Source organism: Anabrus simplex, chromosome 1 (assembly GCF_040414725.1).
Source record: "Anabrus simplex isolate iqAnaSimp1 chromosome 1, ASM4041472v1, whole genome shotgun sequence".
Taxonomy (NCBI): Eukaryota; Metazoa; Arthropoda; class Insecta; order Orthoptera; family Tettigoniidae; genus Anabrus; species Anabrus simplex.
In genome coordinates, this window is record NC_090265.1 from 793004759 (window position 1) to 793016914 (window position 12156).

Here is a 12156-nt window from a genome sequence, read left to right on the forward strand (position 1 = left end):
GTTGATAACCAACTGGGTGTTGGTCGAAGGGGGCCTGACACGCACGCAGAGGCGTTGCGATACCACGTGTTGTCATAAAATTGAAAGTTATGCAAGTATGAGGAGACATGAAATAAAATTCTCGCGGGGAAAGAAACTGTTTATGTTTTGATGTGCTAGTGTTGCTACTGCACCTTTATCACTCACATGTAATACCCCAGATACTTTCCCATGCACTCATTTCTGCAACTTCGAACCTCCGTTTCTTTTTTTTTCATTACCTATAGCATGCACAGGATTAAAGTGGGAAAATAATCTCAATACTGGCTTGGCCATGCGGTACTTGCAAAACAGTTAGAAACTATGCCCGTTGCCGTGACAACCAGTAGGAATACAGAGGTGATATAGGCCTAGGTTCCAAGAATCTCTAAGAATAAGTTGCTGGATTTCCCATTTGCTGCCGTTAACCTTGAAGCAGGTGTTGGGGGTGTGAGGAAGATAGAAAGCACATGCTAACAAACTGTAGTACACGTGTGGTCTTTGCGTCTTGTAAGCCTAAGCTACGGATTGCCAGGCATAGTGTAGCATCGTAATTAGTGTGAATAGGAGTCAGTGAAGTTAGTTGTACTTGTAATATGAACGTACAAACGTTTTAAGTGAAAATGAGTGGAACTCAGAGGAAAGAGATCAAGCAAAAGGCACTAACAATTCAAGACAAAGTGGAGATTATAAGGAAAGTGGAGTCATCTATTCTTTCCGTGTTGTTTTGGTGAAGGACCTGGGGATGCCGCCGTCTACTTTGAATGGCATTATAGTGAAGAAAGAAGAGATCTTGTCTTCTGCAGGGAATACTTCAGCAAATTGCAAGAAAGTTAAATCTGAATAGTACGATGAAGTAGAACAAGCTCTGCTAATATGGTTTAAACAGCAGTGAAGTTTAAACATACCTTTGAGTGGGTGTATTGTGAAGGTGAAAGCCAAAGATATTGCGTGCAAATTAAAGGTACCTTTTACTGCATCAAACAGGTGGCTGAACTGCTTTAAAAATTGAGCCGCCATCGTTTACAAAACAGTTTGTGGCGAAGCAGAGAGTGTAAGTGTGGAGGAAAAGGGAGCATGGAATGAAACAGTTCTGCCTGCTAAAATAAGCAGTTACAAACCTTGCAACATTTTTAATCTTGATTAAGTCACACTTTATTACCAGCTTATCCTAGATGTCTCTAGTTTTGAAAGGAGAACCTTGCAATGGTGGAAAATTAAGTAAGGTGCAAGTTATGGTATTGGTTGGTGCTAATTTGGAAAGAACTGAAAAACTACCTCTACTGATGATAGGGAAGTCTAGGAAGCCATGTTGTTTCAAAAATGTCGGGACTTTACCGTGCAAGTACACCAGCAACAAGTCTTGGATGATCGTCGCCATAAGACCTATCTGTGTCGGTGCGACGTAAAGCCCCTAGAAAAAAAAAAAAAAAAAAAAAAAAAAAAGTCTTGGATGACAAGTTCCCTGTTGTGAAGAGTGTATGCAGGCCTTAGATACCAGAACAGGGAGCCAGAACAGGAAGATTGTGATGTTTATAGACCACTGCCCTTTTCATCCCAAGGTGTTGCCCCATTTAAGGAACATCAAGGTAGAATTTTTCCACCATGGAATTTGGCCGTGTGGTTAGGGGTGCGCGTGCAGCTTTGAGCTTGCATCTGGGAGATATGGGGTTCGAATCCCACTGTCGGCAGCCCTGAAGATGCTTTTCCATGGTTTCCCATGGCCACGGCCACTTGCTTCCAACTCCTAGCCCTTTCCTATCCCATCATCGCCATAAGACCTATCTGTATCATCATCTAGGTATATTGCCTTATGGCAGGTCTTGTCATGGGATGAACCTCTTCCACTGTTGCCTGTCCTGCGCCAAATTTTTCATGTCCGAATATTTATTTCATTTGATATCGTCCAACATTTGATATTTTTTCCTTCCTCTTCCTCGTTTGCCTTTCACCATTCCTTCTATTTCTTCTTTCAGTAAACAGTCCCTCCTCAAACAATGTCCGATCCAGTTCGTTTTTCTCCGTCTAATGATTTGCAACATACTTCGTTCTTCTCCAACTCTTTGTAATACCTTCTCATTCCTTACCTGGTCTTCCCATTTCACTTGGTCTCTTCTCCTCCATATCCACATCTCTAGTGCCTCCAATCTTCTCTCATCTTCCTTTCTCAATGTTCAAGTCTCTGCGCCATACAGCACTATGCTCCAAATATAACACTTAGCAAGTCTTTTCCTCAAATCTTTGTTTAGTGGTCCACAAAGTAATTCCTCAAATCTTTGTTTAGTGGTCCACAAAGTAATTTTGATTTTTTTCTTAAAGCCTTCTTTTGCTATGGCAATTCTTTTCTTAATTTCTGTCGTGCAGTACTTATCATCTCTGATCATACTTCTCAATTACTTAGTTACTGACTTGCTCTATTTCTTCTCCCCCTATACTAATACGACAACTTCTACCTTTTCCTCCAATTATCATACTTTTGGACTACTTCTTATTAATTCTCATTCCATATTCTTCTAGTTTCATGTTGAGTTTATCTAACATTTGTGTCATTTCACGTTCGCTTTCTGCCATCACAACCATATCATCTGCAAATCTTATACATTCTACTCTCATACCTCCAACACAAACTCCACTTTTTCCATTAAAACTTTCATTGATTATTTTTTTGAAAAGATGTTGAACAGTGTTGGCGATAAAGAGCAGCCCTGTCTTACACCTCTTCCTAATTAAATTTCTTCACTCAACTCCTTCCTTCCTGTTTTTCTCTATGTACCTCTCTCCTATCACCCTCAGAAGTCCAATGGCATCTCTTGTTCCAACTCCTCTCCTGAAACCAAACTGTTCTTCACCTATAAAGTTATTCACCTTTCCATATATCCTTTTGTTGAGCATCTGCAGTAAAACTTTGGTTGCGTGTGAAATTAGACTCATTGTCCAATGTTCTTCACATTTTTTGCTGTTCTCTTTCTTTTCCATACGGATTAAGATGATTTCACTAAAGTCCTTTGGCCATTTTCCTGTCATGTATATTTGATTACATAATCCAATCAACTCCTTTCTTTCTTCCTTCGTTATTTAACGCTTTTAACAGTTCAACAGTAATCTCATCTATTCCCATTGCTTTTCTATTTTTCATCTCGTTCAGTGATGCTTCGATCTCTCTTCTCAGTGTGGTTTCCCCTTTATCATCTCCTTTAACCATATCTTCCTCCTCTAATTCAAGTTGTTCTTCATTTGGTTGGTTGCCCCGATCAAATAGCCATTCTATATATCTTCCCATCTTTTCATTATTTCTTGGGGTTCATATATCATTGTGCCATCTGTAGCCTCTATTTCTTTATTGCTGTTGTTCCTTCTCTTTTCTTTTAATACTATATTTGTTGCTTTTTTGTACAAGTCATATTTCCCTTTTTTCTCCAGTTGCTCTATCTCATCACACTTTTCTGTCAACCATTTCTTCTTTGTCTTTTCTGTTTCTCTTCTTAATTCATTATTTAACTTCCTGTAGTTACGCTTTCCTTCTTCTGTATTTACTGTTTTCCATTTCCTGCGTTCCTCCATTTTACTTATCATTTCTGATGTTATCCATTCCTTCTTTGTCCTTTTCCTCTCCTTGACTCCAAGCATTTTCTTAGCTGCTTCTTTTATCCCGTTTTTAAAAACTTCCCATCTCCTTTCTACATTTTCTGTTTCATTTCCTAACGCATTATTTTTACTGTTACCAGGTTTTTTTGGTTCGCAGAGAGGTGAAAGAAGGTGCGGGCTGAATGGGTCTATCTACTATATCAAAGATTAACTTAAAACTTTAAATAAAGGTTATATTCCTGTCAAATCTCAAAATTTAACAAAGTCTTCACAGAGTGAAGGAAAACCAATGTATCAGATACCATGACAATTTTGATACCAGAATAGAAAACCCCAGAATAGGAAATTTAACACATTTGGGCTTCAAGCCCCTAATTTACAAATTAGCAATGTCGCCAATGTAGCGTTTTCACAGATAAGCAGAGAAATCTCCCAAGACAGAGCACCTTGCTCTAACAGATACACATTTACACCCTCCAGAGGCACCCTTGAATATTACACAAAAACAAAGGAGACTGGCTCCCAACTTCTTACAGCCTGCTCAAGACACCATTGCACCAAAAAAATCTTACAAATTTCTGGCCTCTCTAGGCCCAACTTACAATTTACAATTGTAGTACACAGAGGTATCTATTATCCGAACTACTGGACCATCGTGGAAAGAAGAACAGGTTACATTACTGGCCCGGACACAAAATGTATGCACTCCTAGAAAATTAAGTATAAAACCCTAATGGGGCTCGCGGCCCGATGATGCAGAGGCTAATCCCAGGCTACTGAGGTGACTAGAATGAAGGTTAATTTAACGCTTTACAGAAAGGAGAAACAGTTACAAAATCGTAAATTGAAGGGGAACTCGAGAGGGTAACGCACACTCTATCCCCGATTTACAATTTAAGTCTTTATGAAATTTTACATTATCCGAAAGAAAGTTTACATTTTAGAATATAGGTGGTTGCATAGTTAGAAATTAGAATCTTCCCCTCGTGTAAGTCTGCGGAGGCAGCTATAGAAATATAAAACTAGTGGCCATTACCTGGGCTGCTGTTCTGCCTGCTGAAGAATGAGGCTCCCCGCCTCCTGTCTTAACCCACACACACAGAAATTCGGCGATCAAAGACAAGGTAGCTAGAAAAGCCACAGCTTATATACCCGAGGGGATGATTCGAGAGGGTTCTGGAGTAAATCCGGACGCACCCTCTCATTTTTATTGGCAAATTCAAAAGGTACAAGAAGCCTATTTTTGGTTGAAAAATAATTACAGAAAATTTGTGATTGGCCAAATTCGAAAGCTAGCGGAATGAGAAGGAAGTGTTGCAAACCTTGAAATATGGAAATAAATGAAAGTTAGTTTATTTGTGAAAACCTACAAACACAAAATTTCTTTAAATCACTAATTCTTCTACCTTGCACCAGAGTGCATTACCTCAGTTTTTTTGTGATGACATCTGTGACGAAAAGTTCAAACTTCTTGACGTAAAACAAAACACATAAATCCAATCAGTTTAGGCAACTTCAAAATAACACATTACTCCATAATTCAATGGTGACATCTTCTGGTCAATGTCCCAACTTCATGCATTAGTTGTTTTATTTGATAGATAGAGTTTTTTAAGGTGCTTCTTTTAAATGTGCGAAGTTGAGGTGTACCTCCCGGTACAGTTACAATACTCATCCTCTAGTTCTCTGCACTTGTCTTTGTCTTTCAGTTTCTTAATATTAATTTCATCTTTCCTTTCGATGCTATTTTCAATTTAATTAGTACCTCTGCTATAACTAATATATGGTCAGAATAAATGTATTGGTGTGACTTAAAGCCACTAGCAAAAAAAAGTATACTACTTTGGTACTACAGCCCATGAACCAAGGAATGATTAAAGTGTTGAAGCAGAGGTACAAAAAATCAGTTGTGTGTCGTATGCTGCTATGCATGGAAGCAGGCAAACCCATCTATAAACCATGTCTTTTGGACACAATGCATTTCATTGCCTCATCATTGGATTCAGTGGAGCCTGTAATAATAGCAAATTGCTTCGAGAAAGCAGGCTTCGGTGGTGGTACCAACAGCATCGTTATAGAAGTTGGTGATGAAGATGCTGGAAAACTATACCGGTAGTTTCAGAGACTTCACTGCCACCGATGAGATCTGCAAGGAAATTCAGGCAGGAGATGAGGAGATTGAAAAAGAAGAGGAGGTGGTGGTGGAAAAAAATCCCCCAAGATCATCTTGCAGTGAGGCAAGCATCTGCCTTGAAAAACTGAAGTGGTTTAATGAAGGTTCAGCCAGTGTGCCTCAGAACACATGGAAGATAATGTGGGAAATGGAGAGGTTTATACTTCAGTAAAAACCTGCAACTGTCAACCTTGGACAATTTCTTTTCTAAGTTGGAGCCTAGACTTTGTGTTTGGAAATGTATTTAATGTCTAATGCAGTATCAAAGGGTAGAGAAGTACAGAATAAGTTTTCGAGCATTACCCCTTTGAAGAAGTTTTGTGCTTAAGAATTTTTTTTTTTTTTTGAAAACTTCTTAACAGAGTTTCACTGTAGACGGATTTGGCATTGGATGGGTTAATATGTCACCAGTGAATAAATTGTACATTGTCTTGCAACCGCATTGTCAAAGTACTGATACGCCATGCTAGTACGTGTTGTGCGGCATCTCGCAAACGTCACTGTGTTGCTAAACTACTCTTAAGCCATATACGTAGTTAATTTGCGCATCCATTGCAGTTCAGTTTACCTTTTAAGCAGCTTGATGAATAAAATTTGAACTTGCAATGACATTTAAAAATCAGATTTTTTATTAAAAATAAAGGATGCGGTGATTATGCAATGAAATATGGTAGATTGGATGAGACCAAGATAGGTGGTCTGAATAAAACAACTTGTGTTACCCAGACGTCACCACTTTGATAACTGAAGGACATCTTAATGAAATATAAAGAATAGGAAAGAATGGGCCTAAGATTCCAATAATAGTTTCAACATCAGAAATCAAGATAAATTAGGAATTTATCAAAGTATTTGATAATCTCTGTCTGCTTGAACGGGCCGATGACCATAAATGCTAGGCCCCTTTAAACAAGCGTCATCATCTGTCTGCTGATAATGGTTCTAGCTAGCTGTCCAGAAATTTGCCGATGCTTAGTACTCAGCAGGACAGCACTTACAGTCCTATATAAAATCATCAAATGTTCGAATGTGTCTGTGCACACAAGGTTAGAATGGTTTTACCCATAGTTACGTATGGTTGTCAAAGGTGGACTCTAAAATGTGAAATAGATAATACATTGATGCATTTGAGCTATGGTACTATGCTGCTGGTGAATAATTTTATGTACACCTTTGATGGCCGAGAAGACAAATTGGTAATTCAGAAGATCAATCCAGATATGCATTTCAAGGCATTTAATGTATTATCTTTAGTAATTCATGCATTTCTGACAAAAAATGTAGGTAAAATTTTGAGTGCTTAAATTATTTACAGAATTTTAATACAGGAAAGATTTATAAAAAGAAAATAAGCTTTACACTTGTACATTGTACATTTTGAACATTTTCTCCGCTACACAGAAAAGCATAGAACCATGTGTATGTTTTTGGGCGTAGAAGACGAGAGAGTACAGTTTCTTTGGTTATTCCCCTCTTAGTAGCCTCTTACATCATGCAGGAGGTACAGGCATCCTTTGATTCTGCCCACAGAGTTCTGATAAATCGAAAGAAAAATGAGAGCAAACACTTTTTATCATCATTACCAGGAATTGTTTCGGTTAATTTCTTTCATCTTTCCTTCATTTTTGCCAGTTCACATGAGGTAATTTTAAGAGCAATTTACTTCAATAAGTCCTCGTAAAATGATCTGTTCAATTTTTTTTATGAAAGGCATCATGCTAGACAAGTCCTTCATTGTATCTTTCGACAGACTGCTCTCTGAATCGCTTCCAACTCTGCTTGCCCAAGATAGAAAGCTTCACTCTTTGTTTCAAAATGTATATTTCTTTGAACTCTTCCATTTTGTTTAGTGTCAATCGAACTTGCAGCACTCCCAGACTTCAGCTGTCAGCCTGATAGACTGTGCCTTCAAAATGTAAACACTGGAGATTTTAATATATCTGTCAGCAACTGAGTTGAAATTAAAGAAGTCCTCTTCTTGCATAAGAGTCACCACGAGAAGGATTTGACTGTTTGGTTTCCACAACGAGATGCACGAAATCGTTCGGGAATTTCTTTAACAACAAGAATTGCGTGTTTCAACAGTTAAACATTGTAGCCTGAGCAGATTAACCAATCCCCTAAAGATTAATTTATTTTAGTGAGGTAGAAGGAAGTACAAATAAAAGTAAAACTCAACTCTCATTGTTTGTTCAACTGTAGATTACACAAAAATGTAATTTAACTAGTTCTACTCTCAAGTACACTGGAAAGGATGTACGCAACTTTGGCGGATCATTTTACTACTTTGTGAACGAGAGATGGTTAAACAGCAAGAAATAAATTATTTGGAGTTTTTGTAAATAAACATTAACTCATTGCAGCATAATTTGAAATTGATTTACTGCACCTATCATAATATTGCTAATTTAAATATTTAATTTTTCAACATTTTTTTGGGTGACTCTTAGACTTTCAAATCATTCTGTGTAAGGATTTTGTTTAATTGTTAACTTAAGGTTGAAACTTCATTTGCAGCTCAGTTTGTGCACATTTGTGGGTATTTCTAATGAGAGCATAGTAAAAAGAAAGTCTTTTGTATGAAATTCTTGTAGTTGACCCTGTTTTAAAAGCATTAGTTTTTGGCTTGTGTATAGCTTTCATTGTTATTGTCTATACTTGTCAATATGAGTCTGCTTGGTGGTAACCTAAAATCAAGTGACTTCTTTTTTTTTGTTACTTATTTTCCCTACATCTAGTATTGTTTTGATTCCCAACTTTAAATGTTTATCTGTTATATGTACTTCTAATTATTGTCTAATATATTTATTTTCAGCTGATGTGCCTCAAGGTACCATTGAATCTGTGGCTAAAATTCAGGATACCTTGAATAATTTTAAAGGAGCAGCATTGATTGGTAAGTTTTTAGAGTCTAAAACTATATTTAATAGGTCCTTTAACCCTTGAAGTGGCGGTCATTTATCCTGTAGTGGCAGCGATATTTTACCGGTGTTGCAGATTCTTAGTGTAATTGTGTCCGGCTGCATGGCTGAATGGTTAGCGTGTTGGCCTTTGGTCACAGGGGTCCCGGGTTCGATTCCCGGCAGGGTCAGGAATTTTAACCAACATTGGTTAATTTCTCTGGCACGGGGGCTGGGTGTATGTGTTGTCTTCATCATTTCATCCTCATCACGACGTGCAGGTCGCCTACGAGTGTCAAATCAAAAGACCTGCACCTGGCAAACAGAATATGTCTTCGTACACTCCCGGCACTAAGCCATACACCATTTCCTTTTTTCAGTATAAGTTGTGTTAAAAATCGTTGACATGTTATACATACATAAACAGCACACCCTTTTATCCTCAAAAGTACAAGGAATAAGATGATGATGCTAAAGCTGTTATTTGGACGGTGTTATGAATCAACCGGCTAAGCGTCAAATCTTAGTTTTGAGCAAAACGCGTTCAAAAGTTTTCACATTTAAAACCATCTTAGAAGGGATATTTTAGACGAAATAAATCAATATTTTGTACAGGTACGTAATGAAGTGCACGTAATGCTAATATTCACACGAAAATTCATTCAGAGCAATATTTTTTTTGTTTTCCTAAAATTTAACTTAGCCGTATTTGCAGTTTACGGGTCGAAGATATGCATCAAGCGGCTAAGCACCAAACTGCGGCGGTTAACGTTGTGATGCTCAGGGTTACGGAACTTGTAGTTATGCAACAACAAGTTAAGCGCCACTATGTGAGATTTTATTGTTAATAACCAAGAACCAGCAATAAAATATTGGATTTTCAATACCTATTACTATTGTATTGTATAAGGATTTTACAAAAACATACATTAATAGGACTATGTGAATAGTGGAAAGTGTTTACTAGGTTAGTGAACAGTTTCAGTTTAAAGCAAAATATAAAAGAACCGGCAATAAAATATTGGATTTTCAATACCTATTACTATTTTATTATATCAGAATTTTACAGAAACATCCATTAATAGGACTATGTGAATAGTAGAAAGTGTTTACTGGGTTACTAGGTAACAAAATATAAATCTAGTTACAGAAATACAAAGGACGCATTTGAATCACATACATTAGTTTTTCATTTTCATTTCTCACACACTCTGTTTGCAGTGTAAAATCAAGGTTTTCGTCAAAACCATCTATATCGTCATATGTTCCGCCATTTGAATACAGATTTTCATAGAAACCTCTACAGTCACTTGGAATGAGATCCATGATACTTTTCAAGTCTTTCAGTTTGGGTTCTGATATTGGCTTCCCATTAGGCCATAGAAGTTATAGACTGTCATCCCGAAATACGTCGTGATCACTCAGACGTGATGATCTTTTTCTTTTCAAGCAAATTTCCTGACCTTCACTGCTATTGAAAGACGTTTTCAAATAAGTGAATATGGTTTTTTCTTTTCGATTTCAATTTCCCTGGTTTTCAGCCAACTGACAGTCTTACCTTCAACGTCTTTCTTCCTGTTCATTACCTTCTTTTCTAAACAAGCAGATCCCACGAAGTCTTCTTTCTTCATCTCTTTTACTATAAATTTGTTTTTTCTACGGCATTGCTTCATGACTTGTATGTAATCATCAGGAGTGTACAGCCGCTGCTGAAACTTTAAGGAGCACTCTATGTCTCCGAAGTCATCATCATTGGGCAAGAAACTGTGCCCAGGTATTAGAAATTTCATTCGAATGGTTTCTAATGTTGGATGTGAAGCCAGGATACTCTTCAACATAAGAACAAGCTTTATGTTCCTGTTCTGTCCCCCACAAGAATCTGACCACAATATTAGATGTTTCTTTCCCTCGTCTAAATTTTCCATGAGATGTTGTCTGAGACAAGACCCTATCTCTTGTGCTCCACGGCCAGCTTGCCCTTCTACCCAGACATAGCAGTAGCCTTTATTTGACCCTCCATCATGAATTCCACAGTTGTACAGCCACAATACACGTTTGTAGAATACTATATTAGAGGAGATTTTTGGCAAAGTTAGAGTCCGCTGGAGGTCGAATGTCAGAACCGCTAAATCTTCGATCTTAGCAGCACGCTTCATATCATTCTTCATTTCGGAACGCGCCCTTTCCGCTAGCTCTTGATGGATCTTCAGTTGTTGCCTTAGGTCAAGCGAATCCTCATGACTTTTCAGTTGAGCATTCAGAGAATCGCAAACACTGCAGGTGTCTTTCTTAAGTGCTTTGCGCCTCAGATTGAATTTAGTATAAAATATTTTCTTGTAGGAGGACATTGACACAGGCTCCGAATATTCGTTTCTGTACAGGCCGTACATGACCGGAATAGTGACATGTGATGGGAGGAAGTCACTACTAGTCTCTGCCCTGCAATAGTGTGACTTATACCTAGGGAATTGGTATATGTGGCTGATTACTTCGGCCACCTTACCTTCGTGTAATCTATTTACAGCGTTAGCTTTCCCCCTACCATCTTTAATCACTTCGAAATTTCTTGTTTATTTCATATATGCATCGATCCTGTCCCCAGATATTCTAAGAGTTTGAGTAAAAATTCGTTTGCACACTCGCACACCCGCCAAAGTGTAAATTCTAGTGCAGGTTCTTCTGCTTGTTCCCTTGACTCTCTTTCTCTTTACCTCGACCATGGATACTTTGCTAGAAATGAACAAAACCTTAGCTTTGTAAGACTCCAAACTCCAGAAATTATTGAATTCCTTCCTTCTTTCTTCTACACCTACTTTTTCATGGCATTTATCCTGGCAATGGAAGTCTCGAAATTCTTTAGCATCGACAACCTTCCCACGTTGGCTAACATATGACTTGTTTAGCTGGCATTTCTTTTTTCTGTCGTCCCTGCTCTGATCAGATACTTTCCTTTTTCGTCCCCTTCTTGGTCTCCCTTCAGATATATGGGCTGTGATCAAATTTCCTGAATTTAATGAAGGCGAATCAGCGATCGCTATGGAATCGTTGACACTTTCATTTCCAGCTTTCACATTATTAACAGAGTTGACGATTTCCGAAACACAATTATTATTACTAAACCTCACTTCAGACGTGGCTTGACAGTTCTCTACGGTGGCATGTTGGTCTGTTACATTACTTTCCTGTACTGAATCATTATCGTTGTTTCGTAAATTTGGATCATACGTGTGAGAATTTTCGGTATCTTGCACACTGAAAAAGTCATTTTTTGATGTAGGTGCGAGTACATCCTCACCACACTGGAATAAAATATCGCAATTATCGTATGCAGCAGGTAACAGAGGGGTAAGTTCAGCAGGGTCACTTGAAAATGATTCCCATTGGCTTCTTTCTACAGCGCAGCTTGTTGCAGGCGACAGAGTATCCTCGTTTTCTCCAGCCATGCGGCTTGTTGCTACCTGCAACAACATAATACGTTAC

The 12156-nt window shown here is 38.1% G+C and overlaps 1 protein-coding gene across 1 annotated transcript in view; it reads left to right on the forward strand.

Moving 5' to 3' along the window:
• Positions 1-12156, forward strand: part of LOC136857536 (uncharacterized protein CG7065) — a 400740-nt gene that overhangs the window by 65620 nt on the left and 322964 nt on the right. The window contains exon 4 of the mRNA XM_067136265.2: positions 8592-8672. Within this exon, the coding sequence (XP_066992366.2) occupies positions 8592-8672 (81 nt within the window). The remainder of the gene's footprint in view (positions 1-8591; positions 8673-12156) is intronic.